This window comes from Sinocyclocheilus rhinocerous, unplaced genomic scaffold (genome assembly GCF_001515625.1).
Source record: "Sinocyclocheilus rhinocerous isolate Xijiao unplaced genomic scaffold, SAMN03320098_v1.1 scaffold889, whole genome shotgun sequence".
In the NCBI taxonomy this organism is placed as follows: Eukaryota; Metazoa; Chordata; class Actinopteri; order Cypriniformes; family Cyprinidae; genus Sinocyclocheilus; species Sinocyclocheilus rhinocerous.
This window is the reverse complement of record NW_015638024.1, coordinates 2,894,761-2,915,761: the sequence shown is the minus strand read 5'-3', so window position 1 is coordinate 2,915,761 and position 21,001 is coordinate 2,894,761. Positions and strand designations below refer to the sequence as shown.

General features: G+C 35.9%; 1 protein-coding gene across 1 annotated transcript in view; it reads right to left on the bottom strand.

Annotated features, from left to right (window-relative positions):
* LOC107749512 (segment polarity protein dishevelled homolog DVL-1-like) overlaps positions 1-21,001 on the bottom strand; it is a 46,406-nt gene that overhangs the window by 2,615 nt on the left and 22,790 nt on the right. The window contains exons 4-16 of the mRNA XM_016564688.1: positions 18,898-18,967; positions 18,346-18,467; positions 11,143-11,255; positions 7,842-7,980; positions 7,583-7,676; positions 7,234-7,303; positions 7,013-7,152; positions 4,651-4,727; positions 4,496-4,563; positions 4,299-4,376; positions 4,087-4,221; positions 3,509-3,676; positions 2,334-2,552 (exon numbers count right to left, since the gene is read on the bottom strand). Of these exons, the coding sequence (XP_016420174.1) occupies positions 2,334-2,552; positions 3,509-3,676; positions 4,087-4,221; positions 4,299-4,376; positions 4,496-4,563; positions 4,651-4,727; positions 7,013-7,152; positions 7,234-7,303; positions 7,583-7,676; positions 7,842-7,980; positions 11,143-11,255; positions 18,346-18,467; positions 18,898-18,967 (1,493 nt within the window). The remainder of the gene's footprint in view (positions 1-2,333; positions 2,553-3,508; positions 3,677-4,086; positions 4,222-4,298; positions 4,377-4,495; positions 4,564-4,650; positions 4,728-7,012; positions 7,153-7,233; positions 7,304-7,582; positions 7,677-7,841; positions 7,981-11,142; positions 11,256-18,345; positions 18,468-18,897; positions 18,968-21,001) is intronic.

Here is a 21,001-nt window from a genome sequence, read left to right as displayed (position 1 = left end):
ATGGCGATGAACGTCATCGGAGATGTTTAATCCACAAGCATTCTGAGCATTATTCCTGCTTGCTGGCGTTCACATCAATCCACAAGTCGTTCTTTTAGTTTAGGCTATTTAATACAAGTCAATATAAAAGCAATTATGCTATATCTAGCATTCTTTTACGTTAATGAGCATAGCAAATAAATTGGTATCCACAGTATGCACTCACATGTTTAACTTTTAGTCCGCTTGTTAAGGTAAAAAAAACAAAACAATTAATACAGTCACATTAGTATATGCAATAGCCTATATGAGATAGCCCATGATCACTAGATTTTATACAGGTGTTACTATAATGATTTTGTAAATAGTGATCAGCAACCAAATATTGATAATATGGAAGTTACTGCCTTTTGCCTTGGTGTGCCTTCTCACGTTTTGCAGACAATGCAAAGGCAGAGTACATTAACTTCAAAATAGCGGTAAAAATCAAGTTTGAGCTCACAATTTTTTAATGTAGATAATTTTCATTACTAAAACATCTAATTGTTAAATTTCCAGTGTCCTACCTATAATTAATTTGGCTGGACAAGTAAAAGACTTTAAAGTCATTTTTCTCAGTGTCACACTCTAGCGAGTTAAGGTCTTTTGCCTTTGTAGGGCAGTATTGAAAATCTACATTATCATTAAAATGTTGGGGTCAGTAAGATTTTTTTTAAAGAAATTGACAGTGTTATTCAGCAAGGATGTATGAAATTGGTCAAAATGGCACTAAAGACATTTATAATATTACAAATGATTTCTATTTTAAATGCTGTTCTTTCATAACTTTCTATTCATCAAAAAATCCTGAAAAATGTATTGCAGTTTCAACAAAAATATTACTGTAAAAAAAAAAAAAAGTTCAACATTGATAAGAAACTTTTCTTGAGCACCAAATCAGCATATTCACCTTATTTTTTAACGCAGAAGTAAGCGGTTTTCTGTGAATGTGCGATACTCCCGATTCATTAGCCGCGGTAGGGAAATAACGAGAGGAATAACAAAGTGCTGTAAACGGTAAAATTGTTTGAGCTACAAACCAGTGTGTTTATAATTAAAGTAATACATTAAGATAATATGGTAAGAAACACCAGTTTGCAATATCAAGTAGTAAAACGAGCTGTTTTGTACAGCTAAAAATAGCTGGAAGCAGATGAGACCGGGAGCCAGACACATTAAATGTATAAATGGCCGTGCCCGCTCTTACAGGAAAAATAAGGTGGATAAGAATGATTTCTGAAGGATCATGTGACACTGAAGACTGAAGTAATAGCTTACATGTTAAAATATATTTAAACAGAAAACAGTTTTTTTTAAATTGTAATAATATTTCACAATATTACTATTTTTAATGTGTTTTTGATAATGTAGCCTTGGTGAGCATAAGATACTTCTTTCAAAAACACAAAAAAAAAAATCTTACAGACCCCCAGATTTTTGAATGGTAGTATATATATAAAATCCATGTACTTGAAATATTTAAAATGTTTTTCCACACAACTAAACATCTGCCCTAGTTTTACTTTCTTTGACTTTTATGGGCCTATTCATCTGCTTCAAACCTCACAACACACCTGAATCTTCACTCAAGAGATAGCAGATCACTCCAACTGCTCTCTACAGACAACTCACACACACACACACAACAGGCTGCTGAGTTTCCTTCCTGACATCTTCACTGAGCTGGTGCATGGCATGTGTGAAATGAGCAACAGGTTATGCATTAATGTGAAGCAGTGGATTGAGATGGATGTGTTTGTGCAGTGCATCATTGTTGAAAGCAAAAAGCAATAGTGAATGAGATGAATGCAAGCACTGCAGCTGAAATCATGACAAGAGCTAAAATCAATTCTTAAAATGTGGCCAAAAATGATGAAGACAATAAACTGAGAGATGCCTGATAGGTTTTAAACTTATGATCTTCAGAGACCCCACAAAATACTACAGCTGGGATGGGCCGACCATATTTGAAGACAATAATTTCATGAAATAACCCTTGTACAGAGATAACAGTATATACAGTAGATAATACTAGTCATGCATGAAATTCATATTAGGGATGTGCGAAGCCACATATTTTCATAATTCTTGCACTCAAAAACAGTTAGATAGAGTGCAAGCAAATGTGATATACTTTGACACAAGACTGGCTATTTCATACATTTTCAACAACCTCAAATAATATTTCTATATTATTTAAATTATAAGATTGTATTATTTCAGTTTTGAACCAGACTGAGATTTATTTTGGAAGCTCTTACTGTGATTCAGTTAATCTGAATGTCTTAAGTCATGGATAACCTTTCCATACTCACCCTCACTGTGATGACTTCCTGCGCTGCCACTGTGGAAACTGTGGCAGGGGTCGGAATAACCTGGGGGGAAACCAGAGGGCGCTGTGGAGAAGGGTGGGTAGGGGAAGGGCTGGCCACCCATGGGCCACGGGTTAGTGGACGGAGGGGGAAGAGGGGCCAATGTGTCCTGCTCTGAACCAGCACCACTCGATCCCTCATTCAAGTTTAGTGTAGCCATATCTAAGAAGAAAGAAGGAAATATAAAGAGGTTAAATGTAACGTCTGAATGGATCAGTATAAAACTTAAAGGAATAGTTCACCCAAAAATTAAAATTAGCTGAAAATATACTCTCTCTCAGGCCACCCAAGATGTGGATAAGTTTGTTTATTCATTAGAACAGATTTGGAGAAATTTAGCATTACATCACCTGCTCACCAATGGATCCTCTGCAGTGAATGGGTGCCGTCCACTCTGATCTATATATACTGATACTGAGGTTCTCTATTATAGATCAGTGGTGCCGTCAGAATGAAAGTCCAAACAGTTAATAAAAACATCAGAATAATCCACAAGACTCCAGTCCATTAATTAACATATTTTGACGTAAAGAGCTGCTTGATTGTAAGAAACAAATCCATCATTAATGCTTTTTACATTTAAACTGTGGCTTCTGGTCAAAATACCAGTCCATAATCCATAATAATACTTCCTCCAGTGAAAAAGTACATGCCCTATTATCCTCTGACAACAAAATCCACCAACATATTTGTTTAGAACGGTTTCAAACTGTTTTTGCTTGTAAACGGTGCTTGATCTGTGCATATTTCTCTCCTGATTGAAGAAAGCAATATTATAAATAGAGGCTGGAGGCAATGGTTTGAAGAAAAATAAAGATGAATTTGTTTATTACAAACACACAGCTTTTCACTTCACAAAACATTAATTGACTGTCGTGTGGATTACTGTGATGTTTTTTTTTTTTTTATCAGTTGTTTGGACTCATTCTGACGGCACCCATTCACTGAAGAGGATCCATTGGTGAGCAAGTGATATAATCCTAAATTTCTCCAAATCTTTTCCAATGAAGAAACAAACTCATCTGCATCTTAGATGGCCTGAGGATGAATACATTTTCAGCTAATTTTCATTTTTGGGTGAACTATTCCTTTAATGGAAATGTAGAGATGTGTTGTACTTTGGCAGAGATCTCCAAATGTGTAGTAACACTGTTCAGAGAAGGTGATCTTGTTGACAGTGTGTCTGAGATAGCCATGTTTCAGCAGGCTGCTGGCGTATTTCCTGGCATCCCGCCGGTCTTTGAATCCCTCGACCCGTGAGTACAGCCAGTCTACTACATCACCTCCTGTAACATGCGAGATCCAGACAGATTACAAATAAATATCTAGTTATCCAATAACATAAAAACATTGCTAATACTATGAGAAAGTAATACCATAAAAACATTTCCATAAACTGAAATAAAGTAATATATATATAGGTCTTTGAATCCTTCGACCCGTGAGTAGAGCCAGTCTACTACATCACCTCCTTTAAAGTGAGATCCAGACAGATTACAAATAAAAACCTATACACCAGGTATATTTAGTTATCTAATACCATAAAAACATTTCTAATACCATGAACAACTAACACCACAGATACAACTGAAGTAAAAATATAGGAAAAAAACTTTAACAGTCTAATTTAACAAGCATCATTTTGTAACATCAACAGTAATAAAATCTCACAAACAGGAAGAAAAAGAGAGCTCACCTATAACAGCATTAGCTATAGTAATCTTCAGCCACATTCTGTCCCTTATTTCTAATCCTGAGTCTGGAAGCTGCATCACCTTTACAACAGTGGCCATGTCTGTCTTTCCCACTGTAAGAGGGAGATCGTCAAACTCTGTGAAAGACAACAGGATGATTAGCTTTATGCTTTGCAAAAAGATGCTGTGATCTATCAAACAGAAAAGACTGTACCGTTTTGTGGGTAAGATCCTGTAAGTGCAGTAGTGTGGGAAATCCATGCTGCCGGGTCAATGGGTCTAACTGGTTCAGCTGTGGAAAAGAAAAAAGAGAAGCCAGAGAAGATGGATAAGTATATCTGTGCCTGGCTTTTGTGTATCTCTTGTTCTACATTTGAGAGAAATGTAGAACAAGAGTTTGTGCATACTGACCTCTGGGTATTGTAAAGTAACTGCGAGGGGAAGGATCCCAGCATTTGGCAACGGTGAGACTGATGGGACTAGAGAAAACAAGTACAATAGCTAGTTAACATGCAATCACATCTAAGCTGTAACAATTCAGACATCTTTCTCCAGTTCATTCTCACCCGTTCTTTGAGACGATCTCTCTGAGGATCCTGACTGCATCATCATTGCTCATGTTTTCAAAGTTCATGTCATTTACCTGTAAGTCAAAATGTGGCATAAACATATGTTACCATTAGGGCTGGACAATATTTTGGATATTCAAAACTATTCACAATATATTCCCAATTATTTTGAATTACAACCATGCCGTATTTACATTAATTTTACAAGTAATGACTTTTACTTTAAAAGTGAACTTATAATAATTACATTAAACATTTTTAATCTATTTGGCAACAATGGTGGTGAAAAAAATCATTTCAGAGTTTAGCTATAGTATAAACCTAGTTTAAGTAGCCTATAAACCTAGTATTAAAGAGCAGGTCATATGGTATTTTAAAGTGTCCTAATATTGTGTTGGAGTCCCATACAACAGGTTTAAATGCATCTAAGGTCTGAAAACATTGTAATTTTCTCAGAATATACATTTAATATTAGAATAATTTTTCGATGATTTCGAAACGATTCGTTCGAAGCAGTTCTGAGCTTAAGGTCTGTAAACTCCTCCCTTCTATAAGCTAAGATATATATAAGAGATACTCTGCTCTGATTGGTCAGCTGGCCAAGTCTGTTATGTTTGGTCTTTCCGTATACAATGCGCGTCGGAAACGAAATGCTCATTACCATAATACATTTTTTGCTCCGGAGGGTTACTTGTAAACAAAGATGCTAGAAGGTTACAAAAATGACATTGTTATTGCCTTATCAATTCGAGCCCGAATCCGATGATACCGATGCAGTCACTCAACCGGAAACTTCATCGCAAGCATGATTTGATCAGGACGTTTCTCAGTGGTAAGTTTAAACTTTGTATGTGGTACTTTACGTGATGTGACAGCAGTTTTATTGCATTCATTATTATTATTATTGACTTATTTGAGGTGCACGTGTGGGAACTGTGTTAGAATGCCCAGTGAGGCTGAAAAAACAGCGTCTTCTCGACATGATGTAAACACACTAACTAGCGGAAGTGTTTGTGGGCAGGTCAGAGTGTTCGTATTTCGCGGGCAGGCGGGGATTATGCAAATTTGTTACCTTGTGGCGTATATAAGTAACACGCAGAAGATTCGAAAATATGACGACTCGTTAAGGCAGTTCAGAGTCGACTGTTTCTTTTGAGAGACAATATCTTTATTTATCATGCACTTTTTTGATTAACAACTTTGTAGACTGTTTACATTGAAGAATAGCTACGTTACAAACTGCAAAAAAAAAAAAGTTTTTCGAAAACCGTTATGGCCTGCTCTTTAACTCAGATCCGTCGGCGCAATTTTTCATGAACACACAAGTCAACTAGGACCATCTAAGTTCTTATAAAAAAAAAAGCATTCAACTGATCTAATACTCATACCTGAAGGTAATAATCCTAATATCAGTGCCCTACACTGTGTGATGCCAATATAAAGATGCAGTCATTACTGTAATCTGCTGCTCAACAGGGATCAGCAGCTGCTGGAGGCATTTGAAGGCTGTATCTGCATTTACAGTCAACTAAAGCCACAGAGCACAGAGCCAGCTGCTCAATTTCATCCCTTAAATCAAATGTAAATACAAGCTGTATGTCCCTGCAGCAATCGCTTTAATACACCACAGTATCTTCCACCGTCAGAACCAATCCATTGCATTATACTAATCTGCTTTTCAAACAACAAGTAAAAAACTGAACTATTAGGTGTTTTTACAGGGATAGTCGATCTAAAAATTAACTTTTTGTCTCATTTACTCACCCTCATGTTATTCAAAAGACAATATTTTGAAGAATGTTGGTAAGCAAATAGTTTTGGTTCCCACTGACTTCGGTCAAAAATAATAATAGAAGCCAATGGGATCCAAAACTGTTTGGTTACCAAAATTCCTCAAAATACAATCTTTTATGTACCATACAAGAAAGTAAGTCATATAGATTTGGAACAACATGAGGGTCAGTAACCGATGACAGAATTTTCATTTTTGGGTGCACTATCCATATAAAGCATTTTTGTTGGTCAAACTACAGGGCCTATATGACCACAACATTTTTGTCTACTTATAAGATAGTAAAATTATTAAAAATAATATTTTGTAATTTTCAAGACCATCTCCCACTATCTTTCTGTACCATTTGCTGCAAAATGATGAGAACTTTGTTCTGCTAAATCACAGGCTGTGGTTTTGCTCATATAGCATTCAATGACCCATCATTTGACAACAGCCTCTTTGCAATATCTTTTTTACATTGTTTACAAAAAACAACTGGTACTGACATTTTTTAAATCAGACTGAAATAATCACAAACAGAAGTAACCATTCACAAAAAGTGCCATTCCAGATACTACAACCTACCTGCAGCAGCATGTCGCCTGGCTCTATCCTCCCATCTGCTGCCACCGCTCCTCCCTTCATAATAGAGCCAATGTAGATCCCACCATCTCCTCTATCGTTACTTTGGCCCACTATACTGATGCCGAGAAAGTTATATTTCTCTGTGCAAATGAAAGAGAAGATGGAAGTGATGAATTTGTGATGTACTGTATGTGTGCATGTACAAAGCAAGCTGATCTTACCCATATTAAGTGTAACTGTGACGATGTTGAGGCTCATGGTTGAATCTGTGATACTGCTGAAGGAAGATGACTGTGGAAACAAAACCAGAGGAGATATGCGAGACCCTTAGAAGCCACATACAACAAAAACATCACACACACGTTAGCTTAGCTTTCTAAATGGGGACATTCCATAGACTTCTATTGTTTTTATATACAGCTAGTCATAAATACTGTAATTCACAACCTAAACCTAACAGAAAATGTTTTGAAATTTCTTCATTTTTATACTGTTTTGATAATGATAAAAAGGAGTTTCTTTGGAAGGAGGGGGGCGGGGTACACACACACACACACACACACGTCTAACCCTGTCGATTTTAGCCACTTTGTGTCGCCGGCGCCTGCGCTTATGTCTCTTCATTAACTGAAAAGTAGAGCTCTGCTGCGTGGAACTGCTCAGCCTGAGAGAGACAGAGGGAGAGAACAACAGATTGATTACTGAATATATAATTATGCACCAAGAGCCAAGACCAAATAATAATTCCATTACAAGGCTAGCACACAGGAAAAGTTATATAAACATAACATGTCAAAAAGTTTATGCTTTTAATCATTCCAAACCAAACCTGCTAGCGTCCTCATCCTCCTCACTGTCAATGAAGGAGCTTGACTCCAGCTCACTGCTCATCACAGAGCCACTGTCACAGGCCATGGCTGTGTCCCTCACCACCCGCTTGGCTTTAGAGTGACCGTTCACACGTGGGACTGAGAACAACAATCATAACCACAGTGAGGCTTATCAAGGCCTTGCTGAAACAACAAAACACTGAAAAAAAGAGGTCCAAATACATAGATATGTTCATGGCTTGATCAAACCTTGAGCGACAAACTTTAAAAGAAGAAAACATACACTCCCGTGGGTGTGGCTCTGCCTCAGGGTGGCATCTGATTGGCTGGAAGGCTCTGGTGAGGCGGCGGCATCCCAGTGAGCCGGCCTTTGTATATTCCCTCTGGTGGAACCCAAAACATTCCAGGAGAGTTGGGTGGCCCACTGACTTTCAAAGCTGCTACATAGTAACGACTTTCTACTTCGAGGACCTTCATAGAAATGTAGTGGAGTGAAAAGTACAATATTTGTCTTTCAAATGTAGTGAAGTTAAAGTCATAAGTTCCCAGAAAAAATTATACTCAAGTAAAGTACCAACACTCAAAAAGTGTACTTAAGTACAATACTCAAGTAAATGTACTTAGTTTCTGTCCGCCTCTGGTGGCCAGTGCTTCTTTCACCGGGCTGATATCGCTCTCTCATACTGTCTATAATATGCTCACTCACATGCCAGTCTTTTGATTTTTACTTAATTTTTTGGAGGTTACTAGTAAATTGGCAGAAGAACAGAAGAGATATAGGGAAATGCACAACAAGAGAGTAATGGAGAACAAAACATGTTTAAAAATTTAATTTATATTATGTTTTATTATTTAGGATGGAGAGCAAACTAACTACAAAAGATGGTGATACAGCATAATGTATCTAGACATAGCAAACTAGGCAATCCTTTACAAAGCCATGTTTGACTTCCAGCAATGAAACGGAAACAAAGTAGTCAATACATCACCACTGTTTGTGTAAGCAGCCTATATAAAACTAGCCTAAAGATATATCACATGTTTAGAGGCATAATATAACAATACATCACATTCACATGTGATGTATAAAGGTATATTAGGTTACTATCTACTGAAAATGAATTCTTCACGTGCTAGTTAAATTTATAGACAATTCCCACTTAATTTATTTTAGTTATACACAATGTATTCTTGAAACAATCAAATTGAGTAAAAAAATATATGTGAAAACAAGTCAATAATTAATATCTTTAAAAATATATATTTTTTCAACTGGTGTTCTAATGGTATTTAAATATTTTGAAATATTGTACAAAATACTGATTAAGAAAATTACTATTATACATACCTTTTATTTATTTATACATTTATTTTACATAAGTCTCTTTTCACTTGCTCTACCCAAAATACAGGCCAATTACGAATGTCTTCCTGATAAATTAATAATATTAAAACACGACAAAACGTATGTATTGAAAACCTGAATTCTGTTAATTCTTTTAAATAGAATATGTAAAGTAAAGTCGCCTTACCTCAGAAAGCGCTAACGACAGAAGAGCTGCTCTCCGCCGGCGCACAGAAATAAACTACTACTACACAGACAGAACTCCCGCGGGAGCGCGCGATATGAATTTATTACCCGCCCCTTCTGTGCGCACTCTCGCCCAGGCGCGCACTGCCATTCATCAACAGCAGCACTCGGACTATGCGCGCGACTATTTCGATTTTTGCGTCCGCTGCTCGAGCGTGAGACCAAAGCAATAGTAATCATGTGCGATTATAATTTACGAGCAACATATGACCGCGGCGAGATAATGGAGCGTGTTCATAAACCCCCGCGAGGTGAGAAAGAAATCCGGACAGAAATTTGAGGATTAAAGATATACTGTGTGAAACGTAACGTTATCTTTGTAAATAAGTAAATAAATACATAAATGTTACGCCTGACTGTTCTTCGCGTTCTTAAAATACACATCTACATACGTCAGGATAGGTAATCATTTTTATTTATTTATTTGTATTATTATTTTATTTAATACTAAATAATTTAATATTTAATCAATGTTGTAAGCTTCAAATAAATAAATAATTAAATGTTACGCCTGACTAACTGTTCTCCATGCTCTCTAAATATAAGCTAGGCTACATATACTTTTAATTTTTTGTGTTCGTTTTTTGAATGTCTTGTTATAATTGTAAAATCTTCTTCCATTGGGAAAAATAAGAACTCAAAAAATGGAAAATAATTATAAATAAATAACATAATTTACATCACATCCCTTTGCATTTTGTTGGAAACTCAGAAAGGGGCAAAGCACAAAATACAGTCTAGGGGTCCAGAATCCCTATAGCTTCTGCCTGGCTATTCCCAGAGGAACAGTACATCTTGTATACCTAATATTTGTTTCTCCTTTCTGTCCTATTAATTGTGAACTCAGTGTTGCACTGTCACCACTGACACTGTCTCCAGACTGGCCGCCTAATTAAGCCACACTGATTAATGATCAGCGGGAACTAATGGGCCAACAGAGAGCCCCACGCTACCATCACAATCACACAGATAAATGATTGTGAGAGGTCTGGGTGTGTTTGTGTGTGAGAAAGCATTTGTTTTGCTAGGGTGAGGACTTCGCTGAATGAACGACAGGAAGGGTGTGTGATTCTGCTCTGTTAACGCCTGTTGTTGTGAATAAGTATAACATTTTTGCCATTGTAGAGTGTACGGATGTGTTCATTATTTGTGAATTTATTTATTGTGCAAAAAAATCAATGAAGGGAAAATCAAGTACAGAACAAAGAAACACCAGAAACAAATTGTACAATGAGAGTCTGTTAAATGTCATTTAAATGACTGATTGCTTTATTTGTATTGCTCAGTCATATTAATGTGAGAACATACTTAAAAAAAGATGAAGTTGTTTCAGTCTGTCATAGCAAGTAAATTAAGGATAAATTAAGACTTTCCTCTGAGATGATAAATGAGCTAAATACAAGCCATTGCATACACAAAAATACAAGGATGAACTCACCAATATTCACAGAACAAACATACACAAAAAGAGATGACTTTCTGACCTTGGTTTGAAAAGACAAATGTATTTAGCACACTAATGAGGCAAATATCCTACACAAGAGGGGGTGAAAAACATTTGCCATTCTCACGGTAGGATCAAGCCATGATTATATCAAGTTTAAGAATGCAAAATGCTTGTGGTAAAAATAAAGTGGCATGTGTAAAAGGGATTTGGTCACCTATGCTAAAATGACATTATTTAGGCATATTCTTGAAGCTACACTCACATTCATCTCTCCTCCGTCTGGTCCTTTCTCGTTCCCGCTCTCGACGGTGTTGGAGAACGGACTCGCTTCCAGTTTCTGTGTCCAGCCCGTCTCTACTGTTCACTGCATTAGCGCTACAGTAAACATACAAACAAAAACATATGCAGCATGATCTCTGAGTGACATTAGACACATTGCAACAACTGTATTATCTGACACATACTGCTGATGTGCTTGTCACCTATGTGCATGTAAGATATACATACGTAAGCGATGGAATGCAGATTATTTTAGCTTTTGTGAGAAGGGCAGAAAGGGGAAGAGAGTGAGCGAGAGAGAGATAGTTTACTCAGAGAATAATGGTAATGACACAGGGGACATTTCATCATGAAAGACCGGTTTCTGTATTACACCCCTGGGGCAGGCAACTGTATATCTATATGTGTTTTCAGCAGAAACCTGAGCGAGGTGAGAAATTGATTCCACCTTCACTATGAAACACTACAAACCCCTCAACCAACCTAGTGCCTCATGCACACCAGTCTTAATATATCAAAGATGCCCTATAAAGGACCTGTATGTAGCCTATATAATGTGATAACCTTTAGATTTATTTATGTGTGTGTGTATATATATATATATATATATACACACATACATGTTTATTTAATTAATTTTTTCCCATATAACAAAAAGTGAATCTGTCCATTCCAAAGAGGAAGACACAATACTTTTAAATACACAGCAGGCCGCACATTCACATGCAGTAGAAATTTAATGCTTAATTTTTAAAAGACAAATTAATAATTAAGCAAGAAACAGTCACTTTACTTCTTGCTATTTTAATACAAACGTTAATAAAAAAATATACATTCAATAATAATTTAAATTAATTAAAGTGATTAAAAGTACATTTTAATTATAATGTTTCTACGAAACATACACCACCATTCAAACGTTTGGGGTCATCACGATTTTATCGTTTATTTTTAAATGGAAACTAATTTTTAAAAATATATATTTTTTTATTTGCATTAAATCATTCAAAAGAGACAGTAAAGACATTTATAATGTTACAAAAGATTTCTATTCTTTTGTACTTTCCATTCATCAAAAAATCCTGAAAAAGTATGACAGCTTTTACAAAAGTATTAAGCAGCACGATTGTTTTCAACACTGAAACACTGTATCAATGCTGATACACTGATTGTGACACTGAAAAACAGACTAATGGTTGCTGAAAATTCTGCTTTGCCATTACAGCAACAAATTATATCTTAAAGGGGTCATATGATGCGATTTCAATTTTTCCTTTCTCTTTGCAGTGTTACAAGCTCTTGGTGCATAAAGAAGATCTGTAAAGTTGCAAAGACTAAAGTCTCAAATCCAAAGAGATATTCTTTATAAAAGTTAAGAGTCAACCACGCCTACTTTTGAATCATCGCTCCGGCCTGACAGGGCATCATCACAATATGGTAAGGGGCGTAACATTACCGTCACACGCTTGCGGTATTCGGCCAATCACAACGCACTAGATCGCTGGCCAATCAGAGCACACCTTGCTTTTTCAGACCGATGAGCTTTGTAAAAATCAACGTGTTTCAGAAAGGCGGGGCATAGAGGAGAAACAATAATGTACAGTATGTGGAAAATAATGTGTTTTTTTAACCTTAAACCGCATAAACACATTTCATTACACCAAATACACAAAATAATGTTATTTTTAGCAACATCATATGACCCTTTAAATAAATTAATATTATATTTCAAAATATTACTGTTTTACTGTATTTTTGATCAAATAAATGCAGTATTACTGAACATAAGTGACAAAAAATGAACCCAATCTTTTGAATGGTAGCATATTACAGCATATTATTCCTCTAACCAAAAATTTGAGTTACACTGCATGAATGCAATGTGATACAAATGTGTTAGCAGTTAATCAGGCAACCAATGTAAGAAATTAAAGACATGCCATCACTGTTATGTAATCTGATGAGTTTGTGCTCTGCTGTGCATTTTAAAAATCAGCCACAAGAGGGCAGAAATATTACCTCACTAGTGATCTACATTAGTATGTACATTCCGATTTGTATGGCTCAAACACCACTTCATCAACACCAAACAAGCAATGTGTCCATTTTTACTATTGGATATCATTTGGCATCATCACTAATCAAGTAAAGAGTAGCAAAAACATACCTTTATATTCTGCCACGAATATAATCCACACAAATTGACAACTTGTTTTGTTTTATTGCTTTATATAAGGAACAGGATGTGTGAATGTAATAATAAAAATAATAACAATAAACTACAGTTAAAAACTGTTAACTTTAAGTGACCTTATCATACACAGTAAAAAAAAAAACTGCAAATAGTAGAACACTGAATTATATGTAAACTTATTGTAAAAACTCAAGTTTTTTGCAGGTAAAAACTATAAATTACTGTATAAAAAACAATGAAAAATAGCAATTTAACAGGATATTTTGTACGGTGCAAGTATCATACATTATATTAGGCCTCATTATAAATACTACAACAATCCTGCCATTGAACATTTTTACTATTTCCAATATTTTAATGAATTCACAGCATCTTCTCTATTTACACACATTCATACATCACCATCGCTATTAAGCGGACCTTTTATATTTATATCCTTTTTCATCAGTACTGTTCTTTTGCCTTCTGTACCCTTTTTGCAGTTGCAAAATATATGACTCTTTCCAATTCTGGTTAGATGCTAACTGTACTCTCTGTATAATGACAATTAAGTTTAACCTAATCTAGTCTAAAGGTTATTTTCTATAAAAATGCATAAAAAGTTGTCTCTCCCTGTCCTCCCCTCTACTTGAACATTAAAATCTTGAACATTAACAATGTCATATTTGGTCATGCCATTGCATAACAGTGAAGCAAATTAAAAAAGGTCCCTTCTGGGGTGTTCTGCTATGGGCAGATACACCACTCATTGTTTGCCACAACACCCCTCAAAATTTGTGTCTCATGCTTTCTGGATGACTGAGCCCAGTGGGGAAGCAAGAGCCAAAGGGATCTGCTCTCTTTTTGTTGTTGATATACATGCACAATATAAACATGCGTGTGTGTGTGTGAGAGATTATTATGTAAATCAGGGATTCCTGAACGGGGGTAAAGGTTCCCAAGGGGTTACATCAGCAGGTTTCAGGAGGGTTTTGATTTTGAAATTGCAAATTTAGATCTGTAAATTCATTAAATAATTAATTGTGATTATTGTCATTATTTTTTTAGGCAAGACACATGCTAAATAATTTTGGGCTATTCATTTTTTTTTCAGACTAGTGAGTGCAAAAAATACATTTTTGAAATGTTCATTTTATTGCACTTTATCTATTTACGTCTGTAGATTTACACATATCTTTAAAATTGAGTTTTTTTCTCATGCACTGAGCTTCAAATCTCCACTTCAGTAGCACTTATTTCCACCAAACATTTCAGTTATTCCTATCTATATTTTGAGGCTTTTTACAGATGACTTTGTTCACATATCATTTGCTTGCTTTTATACAACATTTTATTCCAAAAAAACAAAATGTATTATTATTATTAATTAAATTATATGAAATAAAATTATTAAAAATACATAAAAAATATAATTATATTTAAAAAAAAAAAAATGTTTTCTGATTTTTGTTGTAATAGAATGAGATATCAAAAATCCCTTCTGTAAAAACCTTTGATTCTTAAAATCAACAAAATGAAACCACCTGTCTTTATCCAATTTTAGATTTATGTTCTGGAAAAAGTATGCAAATTTGTGCATATTTAATTAGATAACAATTCATTTGCATATTTAAATATAAAAATTCATAAAACTTGTAATACAGAAATGTTTGCGATTCTTAATGTAATCAGTAAACTGGGTAAAAATGATGACATCCATCAGTTCAATTATTAAACAAGAAAGCAAAAAGACAAAAAACACCAGACATCCTTTAAAAATCAACCCATTTCTGGTGTGATGTTGATGAAGGGCTACTTGAGCCTTACTGATGCGGGGCTGTAGGGCTACATAAGACAAAGTAGTTTGGGAAACGATGTACCTGAGTGATCAGAGAGTCTGTGTGGGAGCGAATTCAGCGAAACTTTCACCTCATGTAAAAGAAACATGGAGGTGTATAAAGTATGTGTGCAGGTGAAGGAAACACAGAATTCAGAATGTGTGAGAGGAAAGGAGTTTATCACTAATGCGAGTGTGTATGTGCATTCAAATGAGATAATCAGCACATCTGGTGCACACTACAAATGGAAGTTTTCAGTGGCTGAGCTTAAAACAAAATGACAGCATAAAATTAACTATTAAATAACTACTGTTGCAGAGAACACTAAACAGTTCACTTGACCAGGCCCACACAATTCAGTTCTATAACACAATTATATCATAGCAATACCAAGAGGTTATACCATTTCTCACATCAAACTGAACTTGGAGTCGATCCAAATGGACCAAATAGCATTTTTATCTCTTAACTACCGTATTGTCTCGAATATAAGATGATATTTTTTTCTTGGAAATACATCTGAAAAAACGCGGTCGTCTTATATTCAGGGTCTAGACTTTGACATGTCAATAATACACCCACAACACTAGGTGGCGCCAAATACGCATAAAACGAGTGTGCCATGAAATACGCAATGTAATGCGTGTTGTAAAGATCGCGAGTAAAAACAAAAGAAAAAGAAAACCTTACAGCTGCACGAGTCGTGACTGTCACGTTAGCCTGACGGGACCAAACTCCCTTTGTGATTTAAAAAGTAAGACAGTACCCAGATTTGAAGACTACAGTAAGATTTAACTTCTACTGTTAATAAGATTTTGGTAGGCTACTATTAGATGGATAGCCTAAATGTCCTAATTCAGATGGGCTACCTATTTTTTTTTTGTTTTTTTTAATGGTATATCAAAAAGTGTATATTTTTTAAAATGTGATTGTTGGTACATTTTACCAGTTTTTACCATACTTTCAAAACAAAAATTAAAATAGGAAAAATATGCAATATGAAAATAATTGAAAACAAAATGTGTTTTACTGAGAAAAAACAAGATTTGTTTTTTAAAAAGCCTTTTTCCAAAAGGTACATCTGGAAAAAGGGGGGGTCGTCTTATAATCAGGGTCGTCTTATATTCGGGCCAATATGGTAAATAGCAGAAGATCAGGTGAATGAGTTTGATTGAGCATGTGCGTTAAAAGGAGGGAATTCATGTTTATTTGGTAATAAGGGGTGTGTAGAAGATGTTTATGACTGCCTGGGTTTGTTTCCTGGGGAAAAAAACATCTAATGTGGAAAAACCATGTTGTCATTTTTGACTCTGACCTTAAATTGGTTACACATACGATACAGAATTCATTACAAAATGTTATTGTATGTTTTTAAGGCTCTGCATGGCCTAGCGCCTGAGTATGTCTCTGATTTAATCAGTCTCTGTCAATCCAGTAGATCTCTGCACTCAAATGATCGATTGCTCCTTATGGTTCCGCGTTCTCGTTTAAAATGTAAAGGTGATCAGGCATTCTCTGTTTCAGCTCCTAGGCTCTGGAATGACCTTCCTCTGTCTGTAAAATCTTCTCCTGCATTGGGTGTATTTCAGAGTGCGCTTAAAACTTATTTGTTTTCTTTAGCATTTGAAAATGCTTTGAATGCTGTGTATTTCATATGTCTGCATTGATTTTATGTTTTTTATTTTTATTTTGTAGAAGAGTACAAGGCTGGCTGTGCACAAAGGCTATTTCTATAAAAAAAAGGGTCAATTCCGACTTTGCTATGACAATCTGGCGCTTCTGAATCAGCGACTGTAAGTATGTTTTGTTATTAGTTTAAGTATTTGCTATTCACTGTTCAAATGCGGAGTTTTGCACAGCGCAGAGTAACGCGTCGTGTGTGTGTGTGTGCTTTTCGGGCTTGAACTGATGGTAAAACTAACCACATTATTAACTTTCTTGATATTTACTTTGAAAGCTGAAGCTCGCGATTATGGTAAGGGGCGTTACATTTCCGACGAGTGCTTGTGGTGTTCGGCCAATCAGAATGCACTGGGTCAGCTGGCCAATCAGAGCAGACTATGCTTGTCAAAGGAGGGGGCTTTGTTGAAAACGACGTGTTTGAGAGAGGCGGGGCATAGTGTTTTTTGAACATTAAAGCATGTCAACATATTCGGTTACACCAAATACACAAAATAATGATCTTTAAAATAGCATCATATGACCCCTTTAATGCATCCTTGTAAAATAAAAGTATTAATTTCTTAAAAATACTGAGAAAAAAGACCCCAAACCTTTGAACGGTATATACTATAGGTAGTAAAATTATTATAAATTTGTCTGAATTAAAAATAAAAAATAAAATGAATCATTTGAAAGGCTACAAGTGAATTTAGTCATCACAACATTATAATGTAGAGTATAAAAAATAGATATTTATTTCGAGAATTGCTAAAGATTTCATTTAATAGTGATTAAAAACATTCATAATTTAATAAAACTAAAACTACTTTTATAAAACTACTTTTAAAGGTAGGATAGGCGATTTTAGAGAGGCTAGCAATGGCAAGCTAGCATTGAAAGCAAGATCCCACCCTCCCTGCATAATCACTGAATGCGCACAGGTAGACCAAGGGCTAACCAGCGACACAATAAGAGACGGCATTGGTAAAGGGTTGAATGCAAGGCTGTCAGATTACCTCATGTCTCATTCACCGGTGAGAAAACATTACAGTACAAAGTGAATAATATTACAATAATAACTCCTTCCAATCTCGCTCGGCCTGCAATAGTGTAATGGAATGCACCGATGACGTATCATGTCTGCGCAAACCAAATCACCTACCCTGCCTATAAGTGACTGTTAAATGACAGCAAAGCTAATCTAAATGAGAAAAAAAAAAACTGAAAAAATTAGCATCTACAATTAAATATCCAATATCAACCAAAACCAATAAATAAATAAATAAAAAAAACAATAAAAAACATCTCTAATGTAAAATGATAACTGATTTTTAGGACGATGGAGGATGCAGATTATTATAATCTGGCATACTTTGCTGTGACTTGACAGTGTGACTCCAACACACTGATCCAGATTTTTGTGCTGAAATACTACATGCACAAGTGGCGCATCTGTTTAGTGGATTCGTTCAGGAGTGTTTGCTTCACAGGATACATGTGTATTGATACTCACTGGAACGAGGTGGGTCTGGAGTCTCCAATACCTCCTGTCCTCTCCAGCGGTTGGGGCAGCTCAGTATGACTGACAGTGCACACCGACATCCCATCCGTATGGGAGCTCTCGGCCAATACAAGCTACAAACAGACACATAAATGCATATTAAAAAAATGTGTCTAATTCAGATGCTTTTTGTTTAAGTTTCAATGGCTCTTCTTTATCCTTCATACAGTTTGGATGAACAGGATGTTTGAACTGTTCCACTAAACTCATGACAAAAGACCACAACAAACAAAGGCCTCAAAGGCACTAAATAAAAATGGCATTCAGCAGAACGCAATTTCCTGAATTATGCATTACACTTTAGAGAATCGGTCTGACATCAAAGTGCCTTTCTGACTTAATTAGTGTAATGAATCAGTGAACTAAAACTGGTGATGTCCAGAATGATGCAGTGTATGATTTAGCACATGTGCTGCATCTTTCTTATGACATATGAATGCATGACTGCCTGCCTTTTCCACTCTGATTCAGATGTTATATAAGGCAGAGGTTATCGCAGCTCACCCATGACACCACTCTCCCGTTGAAACAAGGCAGTTTGGTGTTATCGTCAGAGACTTCCTCTTTGACAACCCTGCAGGGACACAAAGGAAAAAGAGCCATGCATTATTAATTAGAATAGCGTTTGAATAAAACTGCTGTATTGGTTGTGCATATTGTATATACCACTGCTCAGTCCCACCAGGATTTAGCAGGATCCTTTTTTTTTCTTTTAGATTTTGCAGCCTAAAATGACTGAATTTGCAGCTTTTCTCAAAAACTGTTTCTTGTGTTCTTTTGCAGTGAAAACCCACCAATAATACAACATGTGACTATATACTCTACATTAAAAATAAATTATTTCATAATTATATATATATAATTTATAATAGTATTATCAGTTATTGCATTCACTAGAAATATTTAAAAAGAGCAAATCCAGTAAAATGATGTATGGGGACGAGCAAATATTCGTCCCAATATACATTATATTCAGCACTACATATAAGTAGTTTAACAGTATCATTAAACCTCTAGAAACTTTAATTACATCCCACACTCTTAACACATTATAAACAAGGCATTGGATTGCTTGCACAGTATTGATTAATTTGTTGTTGAAATAAGACAAAAATGCAAGCTGCCACAAATAATACAGAGTCTGCATTAAATTCTGGATTCACAGATTTGCAAAATCTTGGAGGGACTGACTGCTGTATTCAACATCCACAGACATGCTGACAAATGTGTTCATAGGGACTAGATGACATCTTCATGTGTTGTGTGATGTGTAACTGTGATCCTGTCTAAATGTGTTGTTCAGACTGACTTTGCTAATTGTAAACTGTCACAATGGATTTTAATAGAGGGGCATATGGTGAGGATCCCACATGGCAGATTGTCATGAATATGTGAACTCAATTATGCCAACCTTTTTATGTTTAACCACAGCAAACCAGCCTGAAAAATAATTTTTTGTGTGAGATGAGCTATTGAAATTAACATACATCAAATTTATGATATCAATGCTGTCATATTATTGCTTATTTTACACTCTATTGAAACAATCTAGACAGACATTTAAACGACTTAAAGGGGTCATATGATGCTATTTTAAAGATCATTATTTTGTGTATTTGGTGTAACAGAATACGTTGACGTTTTAATGTTCAAAAAACACATTATTTTTCAAATACTGTACATTATTGTAGGTCCTCTATGCCCCGCCTCTCTCAAACACGTAGTTTTCAACAAAGCCCCCTCCTTTGACAAGCGCAGTCTGCTCTGATTGGCCAGCTGACCCAGTGCATTGTGATTGGCCGAACACCGCAAGCACTCGTCGGAAATGTAAAGCCCCTTACCATAATCGCGAGCTTCAGCTTTCAAAGTAAATATCAAGACAGTTAATAATGTCGTTAGTTTTACCATCAGTTCAAGCCCGAAAAGGCAACAGAGTCGCGTGACAGACACAGAGATGATGCAGTACACAAGCCGCGGTTAAGACAGCTGACGTGCTATGATTTCTGACAGGCAGTTCACTCTCCTGTGATGTGACCCTGTTCCCCTCACACACACACAACGCGTTACTCTGCGCTGCGCAAAACTCCACATTTGAACAGTCAATAGCAAATACTTAAACTAATAACAAAACAGTAGCTGATTCAGAAGCGCCAGATTGTCATAGCAAAGTCAGAATTACCTCCTCTCCTAGGTTCACAAAACGGTCGTCCATAAAATGCATTGCTGTTAGTGATCTTAAAGATTCCTAAATGCATCTACTTTCGGAAGGCCAAATAAAGTGCTTTTGCTTTCGCCTAGAAACACACAGCGTCTCCCTGACATGACTGCTTCAACACTAACTGCGGTTACTGAAACCACGCCTTCTTTCTTTGCGTGCACATTTGGGCGCATTATGCAAATATTCCCACATAGGGACCTAGATATGTGGGGGCGTGTTAGAACGAGCCGTTTTAGGGGGGCGTGGCAGAGTCTTAACTTTGATAAAGAATATCTCTTTGGTTTTGAGACTTTAGTCTTTGCAACTTCAGGGATCTTATCTATGCACAATCAGCTTGTAACACTCCAAAGAGAAAGGAAAACTTGAAAACGCATCATATGACCCCTTTAA